At 32.3% G+C, this 24,343-nt stretch overlaps 1 protein-coding gene across 1 annotated transcript in view; it reads left to right on the top strand.

The window, feature by feature from the left end:
* Window positions 1–24,343, top strand: part of CNBD1 (cyclic nucleotide binding domain containing 1) — a 404,631-nt gene that overhangs the window by 334,221 nt on the left and 46,067 nt on the right. The window contains 2 exon segments of the mRNA XM_057531908.1: window positions 10,581–10,718; window positions 11,950–12,082. Of these exon segments, the coding sequence (XP_057387891.1) occupies window positions 10,581–10,718; window positions 11,950–12,082 (271 nt within the window).

The following is a 24,343-nucleotide window of genomic DNA, read 5'->3' as shown; positions in this document are numbered from 1 at the left end:
TGATTGAAATGAACTCAGTATTTCCAAATTAGGTTTGTGAAATTGCAGAATCATACTGGGTGAATCCTTCTGAATTCAGTTTAGTCAACTAGGACCTTCTGAGGACATAGAAAAAAAAAAAAAAAGTCATATCTGCTAAGCATAAAGTTAGAAGTCCAAATCTAACAACACAGAAAAAGGAGGCTGTTGTTCTTGTCAGTGCTGAAGATATTGTATGAGTTGGTCTCTTGGAAACATAAAAAAATTAATGCACAAGGAAATAACTGGGATCCACTTGAGGTACAGTTTATGGTTATCAGCTGAGCTGTGCCCATGTGCTTAAAGAATGCAGTCTGGGCTGTTCAGGAGAATTTACATTATGAGTGGTGTGACACATATCAAGAACACTTTTCTTATGAGTTCTCCAGGCACTTGCTTTCTTTGCTGATTTACTCCATTTCTGCACTTCTAGATGTATCTGTTATGAACTAGAAAATGTGTAACTAAGACTTTGAAAATAAATTTAACTCAGAGAGAGAAGTAAACAGGACACACACACATTTATGAAATATAACCTGCAAAGTACAATCAATACTAAGTACTCACTCTCATTAGTGTCTGATGTCTATGAATAGATGAATAGTTCAGGCATTGGAGATTCTCTGTTATTAATAAATATATTACTATTCATTGACTTGCTTATCAACTACCATATATGGATATATAGATATATTGCTTGGATGTTACTAATTCCTTTCTTCTTTTAAGAAGGTATCATCTGATATCTCTCTCTGTTGTTTTATTTGGGGAAAAGAAAGTCAAAATCAGGATCAAGATCTTCTTAATACTTTTCCTATTACAGATTCTAATTCTTATGTGCCAGTTTCTGGATTTTCTTGCCAGAATCTCCACTCTTCCTCTGTCTTCTAAAAAGTTTTGGATATCATTGTCCAATTGATTATTCTGAGTGATTTTGTCACTCCCTTCATAGAGGGATGATAAGGACCAAAAAAAAAAAAAAAAATCCAGACAATAGAAAGTGAAGTAGATTTTGCTTTAAAAAAAAAAAGCAGTCATTTTAGTCTGCTTAACCTCTGTCTGCTTTTGACCATGAAGAGTAGCTTGCATCAAACAAATCTCCTTGCTGAGAACAATTACAAAATCTGGATAAAACCAACCAAGCAAACAACTGTTTTGAAGGTATCTGAGAGCAATCAAAGGAACCAGGATTTGAAGGGCCATGATTCAAGCAAGAAGAGAAATACATTGTTTTGATCCAGACATTTCCTGTTGCTTATTCTTTGAGGCATCTGGCAATTTGTAAGCATAATAAGGATGAACAACTAAGAAGAAAGTAGTGAATCAGAACTTTCAGGAGTCTTAGAGTACCAAAGTGACAAAATCTTGAGTTCAGTTTACTTAGGCAGTCAAGACATAAGGGGCCAATGTTGCTGATATTCAGGAAGATCAGTTTGAAAGCCAAAGGGCAGGAAAATTCTTCCTTGTTTGGGGGTGGGCCAGTCTTTTGTTCTACTCAGGCCTTCAATTGAATAGATGAGTCCACTACATTAAGGAAGGCAATCTGCTTTACTCAGTCTACTAATTTAAATGATCATCTCATCCAAAAACACCCTTATAGAAACATCCAAAATAATACTTGATCAAATATCTGGGCACTCCATGACCCAATCAAGTTGACACATAAAATTAATCATCACAGAACCCAAGTAAAATTATGCAGCTACAACTTTAACAGAAGAATTGTCATCAGTCTCATAACACTTGACAGATAGAAATTAAGAGTTCTGTATCTGCAAAGAATAAGAGGTTCTCATAAACATATTAGTCTATCAGTAGAAAACCAGAACTAAAATCAGCCTCAAATTACCTCAGTTCTTGATTGGATTATGTTAATCTGCTCTATACTAATTGACTGTCAGCACAAAAGTAAAACATCTAAGAGAAAGATGATATCATCTAGACCCATGACAGTTTTTTTGTACTCAGTGTCCGGCATTGAATAAAAAATTGCCAAGAATATCCATATATAGGACAAAATACCAAAAAATCAATAGAAAAAAGCAATAAAACTAACACACAGGTGATACAGCTATTGAAGTTATAAGTTAAAAATAACTGATTGTATTTTGAAGAAAATAGATGAGGGGAGAATTTCATTATAAATCTGAAATTTTAATAAAAAACCAAATTGTAACTTTGAAACTTAACAATATAATAACAAATTAATAACTCAACAGACGTGTTTATCAACAGATTAGATAAAACAGGAGAGTTACTGAATTGGAAAATAAATTAGTAGAAAATATTACAGGTAAATATGAAGATAAAAAGATGAATGATATGGAAAAGAGCATAAGATATATATGAGGTGATGAAAAATTCTGACAAGTTTGTAATAAAATGTTTAAGAAAAAGAAGCATAAGAATGGGACAGAAACGATATTTGGCATTGCCTGAGGTAGAACTGGTTGAAATTTTTTCCCGACTGTGGAAGGACATCAAGCAACAGATTCAAGTTTCTGTATGAATTACAAGCTAGGTAATCACACCTAGACACATTAGAAAGTAATGAAAACCAGTCCAAGAAAAATCTTAAAATTGAAATAGCTGGAAAGGACACAATATGTTCAAAAGTAAATTTTAATGCTCTCTCAAAAAATAATTATGTCAGAAAACATGGAATGATAATTCTTTAAGTATTGAGATAAAAATAGCTGTCAATCTAGACTTCTATAACCAGATAAAATATCTTTAAATAAAGACAGAATAAACATGTGTTCAGACAAATAATAAAGAGATATCTCATTGCCGGGAGACCTGTGTAAAAAGGAATCCTAAGGCAAATAACTTCAGGCAGAAAAAAAATATTATTCCAAATAAACCACAAGAATGTAGAAAGGATTGAAGAACAAAGAAACCTGGTGAATATGTGGTTGATTTAAATGTTCTTTGACTGTGTAAGAGTGTTACCTGTGGAGGTCTACATGTATATAGAAATAAAATATATCAAAATTGATAAAACCAAAAAAGAGGATAGGGTAAATGGAGTTAAAGATTTTTTGTCTTTGCCTTTCTGGAAAGTGAAAAAAATTAATAATTTAGAGTATACTCCAGTAAGACAAGGATGCATTTTATTATTACTAGAGTAACTGCCAAAAGAATAAAAAAATACTTTAAGCTAAAAAATGACATACTAAAATAATAGAGAAATGTTTGATTAATTTAAAATGAAGCAATGAATGAGAGAAAATGACACAAAAGTAGATAGCAAAATAGAAAACAAATATTAAGATGTCATATTTAAACACAAATATATCAATAATTACATCATATATAAACAGACTAAATACTTCAATTAATAAACAAAGATTGTCAGACTAAGTAAAATAAAACCCTGTATGCTGACACACCTCATTATAAATATACCCGAATTTTCAAAGAAAAATAATGGAAGATAATAAATAAGATCCCACTAACCAAAAGAAGGCTGGGGTAGCTATACTAATAGTAGGTAAAGTAGATTTTATTGCAAGGCCATCATTTAAGATAGAGGAATATTTCATGATGAGTGTGAAGTTTATGTGCACTAAAGTTATGACCTCAAAAAATATAAAGTGAAAATTGATGGGGCACAAAGAAGAAATAAGCAGATTCACAACTATAGTGGGAGTTTTTTTTAATAGAATCGGATAAAGAACTAGACAAAAAAATACATCAGCAAAGATATAGAAATTCTGAATAACACAACAAATTTGATCTAATAGACTTGTATTCAACAATGCAAACAACAATTGCAGAATGCACATTCCTTTTAAATGGTCATGGAACATTTTTAAAAATTGATTTAGTGCTAAGTCACAGGTTGAGTCTCAACAAATTTCAAATGATTGATTCAAATGATTCAAATTTGAAATCTTCTATAACCACAGTGAAATTAAGTAAGGAAGGCGTCAGACAAACTTTTACCAAGTTCAAGATTTACCTATAGAGCAATTATTTTTTTACAACTGGACTTTTTAAAATTAAGGACATTTGATTAGAATACTACTGGTCTTAAAATGGCAACACGTGATGATTATGCAACTCAGGCTCATTTGCTGCTGAAAAATCTCCCTATATTAGGGGGAAGGAAACAAGTTTCTTTATCCTCACAGTTTTAAGATAGTAATATAATAGTATCATTAATTTTTAGAGTGCCCTTACTTAGGAAAGCATTGCATGTTATATAAAAAAACAATAGAGTACATACTTTATTATAAATCAGAGGGATGACTGTGATGAACCAGGTGACTTTGCGAAAAAGATGAGATTTAAACTGGACCTTGAAGCTGGGTAGTATTGACAAGCAGTCAGTGTGCTAGATATTTCAAACAAGTGTTTCATGTGAACAATTGAAGAGGTGGAAATACCCTGAGGGTGTTTGAAAGAACCGTTCTGTTTTAGAGGAAATAAAAAGAACTTCTACTTCTCTTATTCATTATGATGTCTAGACTCTTCTTGCTAAAATGTGTGAGGGGACATAAAAGGATGTCTTGTTTAGCCAAATTTAAAGAGGAATTTATTGACTATATCTAAAAATCGACTTGGTTTGTAGGTTTCACTTAGAGACTGCAATATTATTAATATAATATTAAATGATCAATTATTTTCCTATAATAGGAAACATCTTGTTTGACTCAGCATACAGGTTTGGAACAACTGTACCCAAATAATTCCTACAGAATCACACAGTCCAATCTCTCAGCCAGTGAGATGAGTTCCCAAGCAAATTATCCTCACCTTAAGTTTGTGCCTGCTTCTACCTTCTAAATATCACAATTCAACCCAAATATGGCCAAAATCCTCTGAAATATTATAAAATGCAACATCTTTGTATCCCTCTCTTATTGTATAACATTGGTTATAAGAAAGCAGTTCCTCCATAAGCCTTTTAAAATCATAGGGGAAAAGTAATATTTTTCTATTTAGAGCAGTTCTTTTTAACCTTCTTTGGGCACACAGACAACTTTGAAAATCTAATGAAAGCGATAGAAACTCAAGAAAAATGGAAATTTACAAATAATCACATACTGGCATAACATATTAGGAGTTTAAGAGTCTTTAAAAGTCAATCCTTAGACCTCAGCCTTGAACCCCTGATCTATAGAGGCTTTGTATTTTCTCTGTCTGCCTCTTCAGCCCCTTAGAAAAAAGAAAATGTTTCATAGTGTTAAGAACAAGACCCTTCCTTGGCTTAAAAATAGCAGCTGTAGTTTTAATCATTGATCTTGTTTAATGTGTCTGGAAGCTAGAAGCAATGGAAAAATAATACAAAAACAAAAATTATACTTATAAAAGTCTTCTGTTTTTCAGAAAAGTTTATTCTTGCAAAATGCAGTTTAAAACAAAGCTTAACATGATGTTTTTATTCAAAAGAAATTGTAATTGGTTTACCGACTCATAATATTCAGAGACAAGTTGTTTGGGTTATGCATTTTTAGAGAAGTTAATTCTTAAATCATGTGAATATATTATTTCCCAATATAGTTATCTATCAATTTATTTTTCAATAAAATAACATGAGAGTTTAGAAGTGAGAGAAACTGTTTCCTTTTGTGCAACTCTACTAACTATCCCCACCAAAATAGGATTATCAACATAACCTTGATAAATATTTTCAAAAAAATTAAGATTGAGTTGTAGGTCATTAAAATAACTTCAAAATGTTGTCTAGTTTTAAATTATATTTATGGAAAAATTTAGAAAATGCAGAGAGGTACACAATAATAAGGGGAATTATCTGAAATTCCATCATCTAGAGATAACAGCCATAAACATTTGATGTGTATAATTTAAGGTATTTTATGTATCAATATAAAGATATTAAAAGAGATAATACAAGCATGAAAAATAACAGAATTTTTTAAATTGAAATATACTTGGTTTATAATATTGTGTAGTTTCAGGTGTACAGCAAAGTGATTCAACATATACATATATGTATATCTATTTTTAAAATTATTTTCCATTGTAGTTTATTACAAGATATGGAATGTAGTTCCCTGTGCTATACAGTAGACCCTTGTTGTTTATGTATTTTATATATGGTAGTGTGTATCTTTTAATCCATATTCCCAATTTATCCCTATCCAACCCCCCCTTCCTCTTTTGGTAACCATAAGTGTGATTTCTATGTCTGTTAGTCTTTGTAAATAAGTTAACTTGTACAATTTTTTTAGATTCCACATACATTTCTGATTTATTTGGCTTAGTATGATAATCTTGGCATTTGCATTCTTTTTTATGACTGAGTAATATTCCATTGTATATATACACCACAACTTCTTTATCCACTCATCTGTCGATGGACACTTAGGTTGTTTCCATGTCTTGGCTATTGTAAATAGTTCCTCTATGAATGTTGGGGTACATGTATCTTTTCAAATTAAAGCTTTTGTCTTTTCTGGATATATGTCCAGGAATGGGATTGCTGGATTATATAACAACTCTATTTTTTAGTTTTATGAGGAAACTCCATACTGTTCTCTATAGTGACAGTACCAGTTTAGATTCCCACCAGCAGTGTAGGAGGGTTCCTTTTTCACCACACCTTCTCCAGCATTTATTATTTGTAGACTTTTTAATAATGACCATTCTGACTGGTGTGAGGTGATACCTCATTGTAGTTTTGATTTGCATTTCTCTAATAATTAGCTATGTTGAGCATCTTTACACGTGCCTCTTGGCCATCTGTATGTCTTCTTTTGAGAAATGTCTGTTTAGGTCTTCTGCCCATTCTTTAATTGGGTTGTTTGTTTTTTCATTGTTAAATTGTATGAGCTGTTTGTATATTCTGGAAATTAAGCCCTTTTCAGTCACATCATTTGCAAATATTTTCTCCCACTCTGAGGGTTGTCTTTTTGTTTTGTTTATGGTTTCCTTTGCTGTGCAAAAGCTTATAAGTTTGATTAGGTCCCATTTATTTATTTTTGCTTTTTTTTCTATTGTCTTAGGAGACAGAGAATGTTGTTTTGAACCTGCATTTTAAATGTCTTCAAAAATGTCTAAAATTTAATCCATACTCCCTATTATCATTGAAAAAAATACAAGGACGTTTGAAGAAAAACTTAATAAATCATTTGTCATTTTCACTCCATCCCTCCTCTGAATAGCCTTTTACACTTGTATATGTTTCCCTGAACTGACACCAGGATATAAACAATTGTATACACTTATACAAATTACTGTTTCTGTAAATGTTCACTTTATAAAAACAGATTTTTAATATAAATTTTCACCTTTTACTTTTTTTTCATTATAAGGAATCTTAGGTTAAGATGTATAGATGTTACAAATCATTAACAGTATGTTAAAACTTAGAGTTGTTTGAATATATGTATAATTTACTCACAAACATATATATATATATATACATATATACATACATACATAGACACACACACTACATACACATGCACAAACACACACACATATTGATCTAAGTAGGTGAACGTTAAGGAATATTCCAGTCAGGGGTTGCTAAAAAGTACTGCCTTAACATCTTTAAATGTATCCTTAAGAAAGTATTTATTTACTTAAGGTAGATTCCTAGGGAATGGGTTTCTGGATAAAGTATTTCACACATTCTTTGTTTATTTTATTATTTATTTCCCATTTTTGAAGATTTTTACAGTTTCTAGAGTTATGTATTAAAGTATCTCCCCAGTCTCATAGGTTAGAGTAATTTAATATTTTCATTCGGATGGATGAATATATGTGTGTACCATATACATCTCTGTTTTCTAGTGAGGTTGAGCATGTTTCTTTTGTGTGCGGTTCATTTGGCTGTTCTCTTCTGGAAATTTTACAAATATTTTTGTCATCTTTATAATCATTTGCCTTTGTTGTTGTTTTTATTTTTTAGGTCAAATTATTGGTGTTTATTAGACATTTTAGGTACATAAAAATTTTTATCATTTCTTTATTTTTATATCATTGTATTTATTTTCTTTTTTCCATTTAAAAAGTTCTAATTCCTATATTAAATTTGTGATTTGAACTAAGAAAATTTGCGTAAATCTTTTTTTCTTTCCTAGTTCCAGAGCATAGACATTTTAATTCTATCTTCCTGCTCCTTTCTTTGGAGTTTCTGTTGTAAAATTATTTTAAATTTATCTCATTTTAAAGGCATTCTATATTAGTCATTTAAAAATTATTATATATAAGTAAATGTTATTTACATTTACCAATTTTTATCAACTTCTTTGCATCCCTTTTCTTTGGATTCAATGCTTTTCCAGCTAAAATTCATCTTTTAGTAATTTGTTTCACATGCTGCCTAAAATTATCATCTTGTTGTTTGTTTTACTCTCACTCTATATTATTGTTATTTTAAGTAAATACACAATTCTAGTTCTTCAAAAGTTCTTTTTCCTAGCATTTTAAAGATGACCATAGTTATAGAACAGAATGGAAATGTTATAAATGTTAATTTTAAAATTAATTCAACTAAAATAAGTGGGTATGTAAAGAGCATTGGAAGTTGAATACTGTCCTAACATTGTTAGGTTGTCTGATGATATTGGTTAATGAATGAAGAAAGAAAGTCTTAAGAAGGTTGTTCAAAATCATGGAGGACTTATGCTTTCATAGTAATTTATTAGGTAACTCAGACTAAGTCTTATACTTAAAAAAAATTAGAAAATCTGGAAAAATATGTAGAGAACATCTGCTTGAAATTACTGATAACTAATACGATGATGAAGGGGGATTTGGAGGAGAAAGGTTAAGGAAGTATACAAAATTTTGAGCAGTGATATAAAATACAAATATGTATCTAGATTTTGTGTCCTCCTTCATTTTCAGGACTCAACTCTTCTCTCAGTTCTGGAAATTTGCAGCCATTGTCACTTATGTATCACCTCACTCTCATTTTTTTTTTTTTTTTTTTTTTTTTTGCTTTCTTCTGGAAATCCTAGTAGATATAGGCTGAATGGTCTTCATTTATCTTCTATATCTTTTAAAATCTCCCACTTATTTCCATTCCTTCTATATTTTTCATAGTTAATTCTGGATGTTCTTCTCATATTTTGTCCATGTTCTGAATTCTTTCTTTAGTTTAAATTTACTAATTAATACATTCATTGTGTTTTTCTTTCAATAACTTTATTTTTTACTTATAGAAATTTAATTTTGTTATTTCACAAAATGTCTCTTTTTGCCTCCATAATGTCATGCTCTGGTTTTATGGTCTTAATATATTAAACGTGTACAACTTCTTTTAAGTTGTTCATTTTTTTTCTAGTTCTTTTTTTTTGTTGACTTTCCTCACAGGGGTTTGTTCACTTGTGTGGCTTGCAATTTTCTATAGTGATTTTTGTTATTATCAGGGATTGCATTCCGTGGGAGTTCCTTGTCTTCTGAATTCATACATAGAGTTTTAAAATTGAACCTTCCTGGATCCTAGGGTTTTTTCAGTTGTGTACCAGGCTTTACATTAGCTTTGGGTCCTGTACTATGTGTGAATGTATACTCTGCACCCACACAAGTTGCAGACCTAGGATCCTGATTTTATGACAATTCTACCCAGTTCCACAGCTAGATTAATGGGTAGAGTTTTTGTTGTTTCCATTTAATATATGGGACAATCCTTCAATGTCCTAGGCTTCAGGCAAAAAGGTCCAACTCCAATTCCTCACCTGTATAGTCCTGAGTTTCCTATTCTAATATGGTTGACAACCCCAGAACTCAATCCCTTAGGCCCTCCTCCTAGTTTGATATCACTGTGGACCACTTTGGCTTCAGCAGTAATTGTTTCAAGTCCTTTATTTCCAAATATTCAATCTCAGCTATTCATTCAACTAAAAACAAAAAATATTCAGCCTTTTTAAGGATATGAAGTGGAAGAGTGGAAGATTTCCTATATCATCATTAGATAGCCATATTGACCTGATGTTTCCTCTGAGAAGCTTCCCTTGCTTTTCTAGATGTCCTTCAATTTTCCCAGGCAAACATGAATACAAATCCTCTTTGTAACTGTACACATTCTCACTACATCCTAATAACTTACAATATGTATTCTAGTGGTAACATTTTTGCCATGCTTAATATTTATTTTTTAACATAGTAAATTAGGAGACCATACATGAATACATATATATGTCAGTGATTTACACCTGCCTAACACTGTATTCATTTCCATTATTACTTACCAACATATGAGTATAATAAAATAAATGGAAGACCATGGATATAAGTACACTATTTTCCTCATTCTAACAACAAATATGTTTTGAATGGCTACTATGTACCAAGCACAATTTCAGGCACTTAAAATGAATCAGTGAATAAAACAGAAGATCTATTCTTATAACTAATGAAAAAATAAATTAAAAAAATTTTCTTGCTTTGGGAAAGTGACATTGGACAAAAGAAGTATGACATCCATACAAGCATGTTTAGATCCCCTTATTTCAAAGAGCAGAGCGTGATCTACCGTTTACCCTTTTGCTGGCTCTCCTAGATTGATCCTTTCACTATCATTGGTATTTTTATGTTGACAAATGATAATGAAGTTTAAGTAGCTTTTGGTGTTTTTACAGCTTGGACAATGGAGTACCTTTGGAACCCTGGAAGTTACAGCTCAGACTGAATCAGAAACAAAGGCGTTCTCAGTGGTGGCAGAAGAAGATTGTGAAATTCTTAAAATCCCTGCAAAGAATTATGCAAAGTTAAAATCGGTATGACCATATCTAATCTATTTATTAACACAATATGGGTGTAAATTAACACTAAGTTTTGCCTCTCTAGGCAGAAGATGTCCATATCTCTTTTATATTTTAATTTGTCTTGAACTGGAGACCATAAAAATATTATTTATTTGATGAACATCACTTAAGCCTCTGATGAGTAGTTGAAGTGGAAAGGTCTCTATGGATATAATTTGTTATATGTTTGAGTGCATTTGGTTTTTCATGAATTTAAAATTCATCCATTCGTTCACTCATTCACTTATTCATTCATTCAACAACTGTATGTTTTGGGTGTCAACAGCATGTCATGTATGAGGGATACCAGAATGATCAGAGATCTCTAAACCTCTACAGTCTACCTTAGGAGGAACAAATACTTGAGAATTATCTGCACACTATTTCATATGTATAACATACATCAAGACCGAGAGCTGCATGAGTAGGTGATCACAACTTAATTCTGAGCCCCTAATTCTGCTGCATTAGGATAACTTATTTTCTTCAATTTTAACAATATTCTCTTTTAATCAAATCCCCAAATTCCCCTCTCTTCTATTTCTTCTCCCCTGGATGGAAGAGGAAGTTTGTATAAATGACGGATTGGGAGCCCACCATGGTCATGCTCTGTCAGCTCCTCTTGATAGGGTTTAACCATGGTGCAGGTGCTGCAGAGCTCTGGAATCAGCCACAGTGAGGTGCTCATGCTGGAGGGAGATGGGGAGACATCCATCTTCTTGATTTAGGTCTTTAATAGTTGGGATTTCTTTAGATAGAGTGGTCTCAGTGTTGGTGATACAGAAGACTTTCCCAGGATTCAACTTCCTTCCAAATCTCTGGTTTCAGAGTGGCTGGCTTAAAAAAAAGTTTCATATGTTTGTTTTTATTTTCAAAATGTCAGTATCATTTATTTGGTATTATCAAACACAACTTTTGAGTGTAGTCTTGACTATGATAAGTTTTTTTTTTTTAAATGCTAAAACATTTATAGGAGCCTAAAAATATTTTGAAAGGTGGGAAAATATTTTAGTAGCAAATCTGAAGATTAAAATTTCAATATGGTTATGTGGTCATGCTCCCATAAAATTCAAATAAATTTTATACTAAGTTACATCCATATAACCTTTATTTTTCTTTTACTGCCATTTATCTATCTTCTATATTTTTCTCTCTTTTTTTTTTTAATTATGTAATATAAATTTTGATAATGACTTTTTTTCAGGAAAAAACAAAACTGGAAAATAAAAATAAGGTGAAATTAATCCATAAGTGTCCATATTATGTGGAGTGGCCTACTTTACCCATATATGAGCTAGTTACACTCACTAAATAGAAAAAGTTTCCTCCAGGTCATGGTGAGTTAAAGCAATTTTGGATTATTTTCTTTATATTACATTACATTATTGGAATTTGTAATTTGTCATAGATTTAATATTTTATATAATATTTCTTCACATGTATTTCTCTAATATATTTAATGTTACCTTTCAATTGGACATTTAGATTGTTGTTTTTTTAATTAAAAATCATTCTGTATTGACTTGAAGAGTGATCTCAGAAGTAGACTTACTTCCACATCCTCCTATTTCTCCCCACAGCCCCTACCCTTCTTGCCCCACCCTAGCAGTCAATGTAAAGACCAAACTATAAAGGATAAAGGCAGTGAGAAGTTACAGTCATTATTTTTTTCTTTTCTCCTGGTAGAACAACTACCTAACCTGCATGTTTGCTTATCTGTACACATTATCAGGGAAAAATATAATTATAGAGAATAGATAAGACTGAGATAAGGAGTAGCAGCAGTGAAGCTGCCTACATTTCCAATACTCAGCATGACAATGACACATGCATTTTCTGGGTTATGTATACACAAAAAGTGTAGGTGGTGTTGAGTCATTTTGTACAATATTTCCATTTATGAGAAGCATACTAAATAAGAGATGCCAACTGCTATGTACTGATGTTTGTGTCCCACAAAATTCATATGTTGAAGCCTTATTCGCTAAGGTGATGTTATTTGGATGTGGGACATTTGGCAGGCAATTAAGTCATGAGAGTGGAGTCCTTGTGAATGAGATTAGTGCCCTTAAAAGAAGAGATGAGAGAGAAAGCGTTGATCTCACTTTCTTGGCTATGTGAAGATACTGCAAGAAAACAGCTATCTGCAAACCAGAAAGAGGGCTCTCATCAGACATTGAATCTATTCACACCTTGATCTTGGACTTCCCAGCCTTCAAAATTGTGAGGAATGTTTGTTGTTTAAGCCAACCCAGCTGATGCTATTTGTTATAGTAGCCAAAACTAAGATACCAACACAAGAGGAACTATGGTAGGTGTGTCAGAATCTTCAGTCAGGAATCACTATAGTGACCTACCTCAAACCCGCAGATCCATAATTGTGGTGAGAGATGTGGTGCCAGGAGGAGGAGAACATTTCTGAATTAAGTTTGAAACTAAAGTTCTAAAAAGAATGAGTCTAAGTTATAAATTCCAAAATGTGACTATTCTAACAATAAAAATATGGTGAAGAAATTACAGAATCTGGCTAAGCTATCCTTTGAGGGAGCCGTTATATAATAGAAAAGTGAGGTTAATATAGCACCATACAGAAGATTCATTTATTGGAAAAAATAAATACCTATGCTTCAAAAGCTGAGACTCCCTAATAAACGTGTTCAGTTTAGTGAGACTATGCAACCTTTCCTGAATTTGTTCCAAATTTCTTTCCTGTGCTTGTTTTTATATTTTATTTATCATCTTTTGAAATACAGTGTGTAGCCCATATTTAGCCAAATATATATTTTCTTCTTGCTTATAAAAATTGAATGTCATGTTGTATTTTTGTTCATGAAACATTTTTCCTAATGCTGTATTCATTTTTTGGCCAAAAGTACACTTAGAAGACAAGTAGTAAACTGACGTGTAAAAAACTGGGAATTAGCATTTCTAAACTCAGTATATTTATTGTATAGAATTTTTTTTTTTAATTGGGTGCTTGGATTTACCATGGGCCTCCATTCTGTATTTGAAATTTAACTCTTGGTCCATGCCTCAGTTCCAGGGCTATTTTATAAAAAAAAAAAAATCTGAAACTTGCCAATTTATCAGGACATTAATATTTTTGAGATGGTTTTAGAGGAAGAAAGAAACCATAATCAAAGATTTTTTTCAACTACGTAAACCAAAAGAATATGGGATTTGGAATAGGGGAATAATTATGTGTTTTAATGTATTTGATTACTAATGATGAATAATATGTGTTTCGGTCTGAAATATCAATCTAAAATATTTAAATTTAGCATCAAAAAGTTAAGAAAATGTGGGCACATAGTTTCTTAGACATGCTGGGTTCAAGTTCTTTTTTGGTAAATGCTTTTAAAATAATGGTGGAAACTATCACATTGAACAATCTGTGATTATATCGTATAAGTCAAAAGTAACATAATTCTTCCACTGATTCCCGGTTGTTTAAATATTTGGTCCTTACACGTATACAGTTTAAAAAACCATTTAATCTCCTTAGGGAAGAATGGCAGTTTCACTAGATGATTCTCAAGGCTTCTTTCAGCTCTGAAATACTATGTTCTTATAAATAAACATTCCTAGGTGAAGAATAAGTTCTTTCAACCTAAACTAATTGTCTTTTATGGTGGTGACAAACTTGATATATCAAAGAGAAACATTAGATATAATACTTCTCCACTTTACTCAAGATTTATTTTGAATTTTTATCAGAAAATGTAGGGCATAGCTCAAATTATACTTTCATTATCTATTGATAGGCTTAAAATTAGCAGTAGTATGATTTCCAAAGCATAATTACTTGTGTTTTGATCTTATTTTAGAAAAATATATTGGATGAAGTTTCAGAGACATCTAGGAAATTATTCAAAAGATTGATAGAATTTAGGATTAATACCTGGAAATCTATGAAATAAATAAAACTTATTTCTGACACTATTCCTCTGTTAACTTCTTAAGTCTTCTTACTTTTGCTTCATATGCAAAGGGAGATTGAGTTTAATGGATGTGTACAATGTTGCTTGTTATTTGGGTCTGTCTGGTTTGTATCACACCAGCTAAAGTCTGCACAGGTGATATTTTTTCCAGGTGTGACTGGATGGAAAATGGAAACCAGTTGATCTCACTAATCAACCTGTTTCTATGTGTATCATGTGTATAAGAAAAAATGGTAAATTAACGACATTAATGAACCATTTGTATACATTTTATTGTTATCCTGCTTATGTCAGTATGCTCCATCTTTTCTAGGTTGGATACAATATAGCAAACATAATCATTAGAGATACTAAAAATGTAGTAATAAATTTAGTTTTAAAAGATAAAATATGCAAATATAGGAATTGTAAAAAATTTTCTAGTCTTCACAAGCCAAAAATGGAGAGTTTCAGTCACAGAATTTATACAAAATGGAAATTTGAAGTTCTAGGCTCTAAATCCCAACTTTTTGACATCAGTCCTTCTAGATCAATTAACTCTGCAGGGTATCAAAACTTTTAGCCCCAAGGACACTCTTGAGCATCCCAGAAGCAGGTTTGTGTCTAGGGGTGCCATTGATCATGATGCGTTTTTCTTCCTCCTTTCTTCTTTTGCATAAGTGAATATTTTGTAATATAGCATATTAATTCATTTAATTATTTTTAATAGGTTTTATTGTTTAGAGAAGTTTTCAGTTCACAGCAAAACTGAGCAGAAGGTACAGAGATTTCCCATATAACCCCTGGCCCCAGTCTTGCACACTATCCCCTACTATTAGCATACGCCACTAGAGTGGTTCATTTGTTACAATTAATGAACCTACATGGAAACATCATCAACTGAAGCCCATAGCTTACATTAGGGCTTACTTTTGGTATTAGATATTCTGTGGGTTGGACAAATGTATAATGATATTTATCCACCATTATAGTATTGTACAGAATAGTTACTGCCTTAAAAATTCTCTGTGCTCCACATTTTCATCTCTCTCTCCTCCCTAACCCCCTGGCAACCACTGATCTTTTTACTGCTTTCTTTTGATTTTACCATTTCCAGATTGTCACAGAATTGGAATCATACAATATATATGTAGCCTTTTCAGATTGGTTTCTTTCACTTTAATATTTAAGTTTCTTCCAAATCTTTTCATGGTTTGATAGCTCATTTCTTCTTAACACTGGACAATATTCCATTGTCTGGCTGTACCACAGTGTATTTAACTATTCACCTACTGAAAGGCATCTTAGTTGCATTCAGGTTTTAGCATTATGAATGAAGCTGCTAAAAACATTTGCATGCAGGATTTGTGTGGACATAAGTTTTCAACTCTTTTGGGTAAGTATCAGGGAATGAAATTGCTGGATAGTATGATAGAAGTATGTTCAGTTTTGGGGGGAACGGCCAAACTGTCTCTCAAAGTGGCTGTACCAGGACTTCCCCGGTGGCTCAGTGGTTAAGAATCCACCTGCCAATGCAGGGGACATGAGCTCAATCCCTGGTTTGGGAAGATCCCACATGCTGCGGACCAACCAAGCCCGTGCCCAACAACTACTGAGCCTGTTCTCTAGAGCCTGCGAGCCACAGCTACTGAAGCCTGTGTGCCTAGGCCCGTGCTCCACAACAAGAGAAGCCACTGCAATGAGAAGACTGCATGCCGCAACGAAGACCCAACACAGCCAAAAGTAAATAAATAAAATAAATAAAAAAAATTTAAAAAGGTTGCAAAATAATCTACTTCAAAGTGGCTGTACCATTTTGTACTTTCACCGCAATGGGAATTCCTGTTGCTCCATATCTTTGCTAATATTTGGTGTTGTCAGTGTTTTAGATTTCGGCCACTCACATAGATTTGCAATGGTATTTTGTTGTTTTAATTTTAATTTCCCTGATGACATGTGACTGGAGCACCTTTTCATGTGCTTATGATCTATATATCTTCTTTGATGAAATGTCTGTTAAAGTCTTTGGCCCATTTTTTTATCAGATTTATTTTTCTTATTGTTGCGTTTTAAGTTATTTGTATATTTTGGATAACAGTGTTCTTCAGATGTATCTTTTGCAAATACTTTCTCCCAATGTGTTCCATGTCTTCTCATACTCTTAATGTGTATTTTGAAGAGCAGAAGTCTTTAACTTTAATGAAGATATCACTATACACAAGGTCACCTAGATTTTTTTCCTTATGTTACCTTCTGGAAGTTTTATAATTTTGCCTTTTTACATTTATGTCTATGATTCATTTTGAGTTAGTTTTGTGAAAGGTGTAAGGTCTGTGCTTGGATTCATTTTTTTGCATGTGGATGTTCCAGCACCATTTGTTGAAGACACTACCTTTGCTCTATTATATTACTTTTCTTCCTTTGTCAAAGATCTGTTAGATATATTTATGGGGTACATTTCTCGGCACTCTATTCAGTTTCATTGATGTATTTGTCTATCATTAAGTCGATATCACACTGTCTTGATTACCGTTGCTTTATAACAAGTCTTGAACTTAGATAGTACCAGTCCTCCAACTTTGTTCTTCGCCTTCAATATTGTGGTGGCTCTTTTGGATCTTTTGCCTCTCCATATAAACTTTAGAATCAGTTAATCAATGTTCACAAAAAAAACTTGGGAATTTAATTTGGATTGAATTGAATCTATAGATCCAGTTGAGAAGAAATGACATTTTGACAATAATGTCTTCCTATCCTGAGCATAGAATATCTCTCCTTTAATTTAGCTCTTTAATTTCTTTCATCAGAGTTTTATAGTTTTCCTTGTATAGATCGTATACATATTTATTAGATTTATACCTAAGTATTTCATTTTGGGGGATGCTAAGGTAAATAAGATTGCATCCTAAATTTCAAATTCCCCTTGCTCATTGTTGTTTATAGAACCAGCTTTTGATTTTGTTGATTTTCTCTATTGATTTTTGTTTCAATTTCATTGATTTCTGCCCTATTTTTTTAAATTTTATTCCATTTGCTTACTTAAGATTTAATTTGCTTTTCTTTTTCTAATTTCCTAAGTTGGAAGCTTAGATGTTTTTATGTTAGCTACTTCTTCTTTCCTAATAAATGCATTCAATGCCATAAATTTACCTTAAAACACTGCTCTCACTGCATCCCACAAATTTCGATAAATTGTGTTTTCATTTACATTTAATTCAAAATATTATTAAATTTCTCTTGAGATTTCTTCTTTGACCCATGTATTATTTGGAAGTGTGTTGCTTAATCTCCACATATTTTGAAATTTTCCAATTATCTTTCTGTTATTGATTTCTAGTTAATTCCATTGTGGTCTAAGAGCACACATTGTATGATTTTTATCCTTCTAAATTTAAGTCGTGTTTTATAGTGCAGAATGTGGTCTCTCTTGGTGAATATTCCATGTGACCTTGAGGAGAATGAGTCATCTGCTGTTGTTGTAGTCTATAGATATCCTCTATTCAGTTCACTGATGGTGGTATTGAATTCAACTCCTGTTGGATCTTTCCCTTTTTGAGAGAGAGGAGTTGAAGTCTCCAAATATAATAGTGGATTTATCTATTTATCCTTGAAGTTCTATAATTTTTGCTTCACATATTTTGACACTCTGTTGTTAACAAATATATGTTAAGGATCATTATGTCTTCCTGGACAATTGATCTCTTTATCATTATGTAATGCCCTCTTTATCTCTCATAACATTCCTTACTTTGAAGTCTGCTCTGTCTGAAGTTAATATAGCTATTTGCACTTTCTTTTGATTAGTGTTAGTATGGTATATTTTCTCCATACATTTATTTTTTATCTATATGCGTCTTTATATTTAAAGTGGGTTTCTTGTAGATAACATATTGTTGGGTCTCTTTTCTTTTTATACACTCTGACAATCTCTGTCTTTTAATTGGTACATTTAAACCATTGATATTCAAAGTGATTATTGATATATTTGGATAAAATTTGCCATATTTGTTACTGTTTTCTAATTGTTACCCTTGTTCTTTGTTCTCTGTTTTTGGCTTCTACTCATTTTCTGCCTTTTGTGGTTTTAACTGAACATTTCATATGATTCCATTTTCTCTGTTTTCTTAGCATGTCAGTTATACTGTTTTTAGTAAAAGTTTTTTTTACTGTTTTTAGTGGTTACCCTAGAGTTTAGGATGTACACTTATAACTAATCCAAGTCCACTTACAAATAACACTTACTGATTCACAGGTAGTGTGACTACCTTATAATAAAATAATCCTCATTCCTCCCTCCTATCTTTTGTAGCATTGCTGTCAGTGATTGTACTCATACGTAACATAGCTAGGCATATATATATATATTCCTAAGCATACATAGTCAAATACAGTGTTGTCATTATTATTTTGAACAAACTGTTATCTGTTAGATCAATTAAGAAGAAGAAAAATAAAAGTTTTTATGTTACCTTCACTTTATTCCTTCTCTGAGACTTTCCCTTTCTTTATATAGAGCTGAGTTTCTGGCCTATATAATTATCTTTCTCTCTAAAGAATTTATTTTAACATTTCTTGCAAGGCAGATATAGAGGCAACAAATTCCTTAAATTTTTCTTTGCCTGAGAAAGTCTTTATTTCTCCACCACTTTTGAAGGATAATTTCGCAGAGTCAAGAATTCTCCATTGATGGATTTTCTCTCTTAACATTTTCAATATTTCACTACTCTCTCTTCTGGTTTGCATAATTTCTGAGGAGTTGGTTGTAATTTTTATCATTGATCCTCTACATGTAAGATGCTTTATCCTCTGGTTTCTTTCAGGATTTTTTCTTTATCTCTGCTTTTCTATAAATTGAAAATAAAATGCTGAGGTGTAGTTGTTTGGTTTTTTGTTTGTTTTGTTTTTGTTTTCTGGGGGGACATTTATTCTGCATTTATCCTGCTACATGTTCTCTGAGCTTCTGGATTGATCTATGGTTTGGTGTCTATTATTAATTTAGAGAAATTCCCAGTCATTACTGTTTCAAATATTTCTCCTGTTCCTTTCTCCCTTTTTTTTTCTTCTGATAGTCCCATTAGGCATGTTGTACCTTTTGCAGTTGTCCCACAGTTCTTGATTACTCTATTTATTTTTAAGTCTTTCTTCTCTTTGCCTTTCACTTTTTGAGGTTTCTGATTAGATATCCTAGAGCTCACAGATTCTTTCTCAGCTGTGTGCAGTATGCTGATAACCCTATCAATGGTGTTCTTTATTTCTGTTATATTTCTTTTTAATTCAAGCATTTATTTTTATTATTTTTTAATAGGACTTCCCTCTCTCTGCTTCCATTGTTTATTTGTTCTTGCTTGCTGTCTACTTTATTCATTAGAACCCTTAGTATATAAATTCCCAATCTGATAATTTCAACATCCCTGGCATGTCTCATTCTGATGCTTACTCTGTCTTTTCCATCTGTGACTTTTGCTTTTTAGTATGTTTTAAAATTTTTTTCTTGATAGCTAGGCATGATATACTGGGTACCAGATTGCTATTATATATTTTAGTAATATGGTCGTAAGGTGTAGGGGGAGGAGGTCTCAGTCTTATAGCGAGCCTATGCCTCTGGAATGTGAACTTCATACATACTTCTCAGTCCTCCCTCCCCCCCACCCCCATTAGATAGGGCAGGTTGGCCAGAGTGGACTGGAGTTAGGAATTTCCCTTTCTTCAGTTCAGTTAACCTTTTATAAAACCCTGTTAGGTTAAGCTCGACCAAACTAGGTTTCTCCTAAAGGCAGGTCTTGTTAAGAACAAAGTGTGCTGTCCTATCTCATGCCAGAAGCATGAGAAATTTTTCTATATATTTACTGTAGGAACCTGGTAGAGATCCAGGAGGTAAAAGTCATAAAAGAATGAGGATTCTCTGTTGTCTGGGTCCTCTTGGAGTTTTTAATTCTCAGATTTGTCTGCAGTGAACCTTCAGCATTTTGTCAATTACAGTTCTGATCTTTCTACCTCAATCCTGGTTTTTATTGAGGTTTCTGCTCTAGTAAGTTGTGATTCTCTGTATTTGCTTGTTAGTCCCTTCAATTTTGTGGGCAGCAGTTTGACCTATGACCTCATATCTCTTATGAGTTAAGAATTCTTGATTTTTCAGTTTTTTTAGCTTTCTACTTGTTGTTAGGATGCAGTTGTGTCTCCTAAGCTCCTTACTTGCTGGACTAGAAAAACTGATTTTTTAATTTACTATATTTGTTATTTCTCTAATATTTGCTCTAGGGCTAACCATATACATCTCAATTTATCAGAACCTACTTCAAATTTTTACTAACTTATTTCCAGTTAGATATAGAAATGCTACAATATATAGCTCTATTTCCTTTTCCTTCTTTGTGCACTATTATTGTACATATTGCATTCATATATGTTACAAACTGAACAATAAATTATCATTATTATTTTATGTAGTTTTATGTCTTTTAAAGAAACTCTGAGAAAAAGAGAGGGCAAGTATGTATTTATAGTGTTTGCTATATTAAACACCTTATTTACTCTATCAAGTTATCTTCATTTATTCCTGTAAATTCGAGTTACCATCTGATATCATTTCCTTAGTCCATTATAAGTTTCTCCTATCTACCTCCTTGCGCTGTTATTGGCAAGTATATTACATTTTTATATTATAGACCCAAATCAGAATTATGCACTTGTTATTTCACAAATCATTGTTTAAGATAGGTAAGAGAAGAAGGATAATAAATATATGTTTATGCCACCTTCTGTAATTACATATTTACCTTTAGTGTCACTTTTTGATTTTTCAAGCAGATTTGAATTATTGTTTGGTGTTCTTTGCTTTCAGTCTGAAGATCTTCCTTTAGCATTTCTTTTAAGGAGTATGTGTTAGCAATGGATAATCTCAGGTTTTATTTAACTAGAAATGCTTTTCTTTAGTTTTGAAAGATATTTTTGTTAGATATAGAATTCTTTGTTGAAACGGTTTTGTTTCATTTTTGGCACACTTTGAATATATTATCCCATTGTCTTCTGGCTTCAAATAGTTTCGGATGAGAAGTCAACTGTTAATCTTATTATGGTTCACTTGTCAGTGATGAGTTATTTTTCTCTTTCTGCTTCAATATATTCTCCTTGTTTTTGGCTTTTAGGATTTGTACTATGATATGCCTGTGTGCTTATTCCATCTTACCCAGAACCAGATTTCTGTCACCACTTTAAATTCTTTTTTTCCTCTCCTCTCTTCCCACTCTCCTTTTCCTCAGTTATACTATACCCTATACATTCAGCTATACTAACTGGTACTAAAGTAAAGTTTATCTTATCATTCATCTCCTTACCAATATTTCTTCTTCCCATCATCAATAGATTAAAATATAAAATCCTTAATATTGTTTAAAAGTCCGTTTGCATCTGGGCCAGGTCTGAGTCTCCAAGTTTACATTGAATCATTCTTCTCCTTTCTGTTCATGTTTCAGATGTTCTATACTTTCATCAGTTCTAGTGGTACTCTCTTCCTCTAGGTTTTTACACATGCTGTTCCCACTTCCTGGAGAAGTTCCTTAACCTTCATCTCACCAAATTCATTTATTGTGAAGACAATTTTTCCAAGACCAATTAGGTTATACTTCTGTATCTTTGCTTCTAGAGATCTCTGTTTATCCCACATCTGAGGATTCAGCAAACTTTTTCTGTAAAAAAAGTAGTAAGTATATGTTTTGCTGGTCATGTACAGTCTCTGTTGCTGTTTCTTCTGCTTCATCTTCTACTTCTTCTCCTTCTCCTTCATCTGTTTCTCCTCCTCCTCCTCCTCCTCCTCCTCCCCTTAAATATGTAAAATATGTTCTTAGCTGGAGACCTGTACTAAAATAAGCCTTGAGTGAGATTTAGCCCATGGGCCAAAATTTACTAACCTCTGTTTTATCTTAACACTAATCATGCTATGTCACAATTAATAACTTAAGACTCAGTTTTCCCAATAGACGTAAAATTCCTCTGGAATGTGTTCATCTTATTTTTCAGTGTCCAAAGGAGTGCTTAGACTTTGTAGGTGCTTGATATATATGTTGAATGAAAAAAATGAATGAATGTTTTGATGTTGGTGTGTGCCTTTAGACCAAAGTTATCACATATTACTTCCAGAAGTAAATAATTTAACTCTTTACTGCTCAGTATAAATGGTTTGCATTAACACTTACCATATATTTTCTTTAATTGAGAGAAATAGTATTTGCTGATTTAATCTTAGTATATTTAAACTTACTTTCATTGTTAAATTTTGATTAAAACAAAATTTTTTGCTTTACTATCATTGAGTAGAAATTTAAGGAAATTATATCATTGCAATCAGTCAAACACTAAGAATTATGGGAGAACACTGTGTTTTCAATTCATAATCCAGGTAAAATAAAAGCCAGTTTAAATTAGACAAACATTAGCATGGTACTATGAACAACACTAATTAAAGGCAGTTTGGAAGTCTGTTCTTTTCAAGAAATCACCAGGAGTAAAACATTTTGAATCTATCAACTAATCATTTTTATTTTTAGTCATTATGTTCAACTCTCACTATATATGCAACCAGCTTTCTATAATATAAGGCAGTGGAAATGGGATAATGACTGAAAAATATAAGTGTAATCTCCTTCTTACTTTTAAAATTTGTCATAATACACATTGTTGTTATAAATATTTCTGTGAGAAATAATTTCTGAGTATGGTAGATTCTGCAGATTATATTCCTCAATGCCTCTTCCAGACACTTCTAATCTGCCTTCCTCTACTGTGAAGGCTAAGAAAAGCTAAAGACTACACGTCCTGGATACAATGTGGCACTTTAATTTTGATTATGGCCTGAGCTTTGCTTTGCAGATATGCTTATACAACATTTGGAAGTAGTCAGGGAGCAGCTCCTCTTATAAGCATGGTGGTTCTGATTTCACCCTTAGCATTACTACCGATGATTGGCAAGAGACGGATTTCTTCTAAGAGCTCCATGCTGTGGGTGGACTTATTCACTGGCTGATGTTTTTTTGACTCTATAGTTTTGAAACCATGTTCCATGGCTCTTCTATAGCCTTTTAACATCTTCTAATAAAACTTTTTCTGTTTAAATTTAGATAAAAATAGTTTATTGCCTGTATTCAGAAACCAACAGAAATGCCCTGGTTGTGCATTGTATCAAAGATGATCTCCTTTGTAAATAAGTGCTTTTACAGAATTTCTTCTTGACATTTAGTCAATTAATATTTTTACTAAACATTTATTATGTGCAAAACACTAAAGTAGTTGCTTTGTGGAGGTGAAAAGAAATGGATTTAAAATCAAATAAACTCAAGTATTTGAGGAGCTAAATGTAAGGTTTTGGTTTGATCTCAAAGAATTAACAATTAGAAAAAATATATAAAGGTGTGTTTTTTAATTTAACATCTTTATTTGAGTATATTTCCTTTATAATGGTGTGTTAGTTTCTGGTGTATAACAAAGCAAATCAACTATACATATACATATATCCACAAATCTCCTCCCTCTTGCATCTCCCTCCCACCTTCCCTATCCCACCCCTCTAGGTGGACACAAAGCACGGAGCTTATCTCCCTGTGCTATGTAGCTGCTTCCCACTAGCTATCTATTTTACATTTGGTAGTGTATATAGGTCAACGTCACTCTCTCACTTCGTCCCAG

This window comes from Balaenoptera acutorostrata, chromosome 17 (assembly GCF_949987535.1).
Source record: "Balaenoptera acutorostrata chromosome 17, mBalAcu1.1, whole genome shotgun sequence".
NCBI lineage: Eukaryota > Metazoa > Chordata > Mammalia > Artiodactyla > Balaenopteridae > Balaenoptera > Balaenoptera acutorostrata.
The sequence above is the reverse complement of the archived record's forward strand: the minus strand, read 5'-3'. Positions and strand labels throughout refer to the sequence as shown.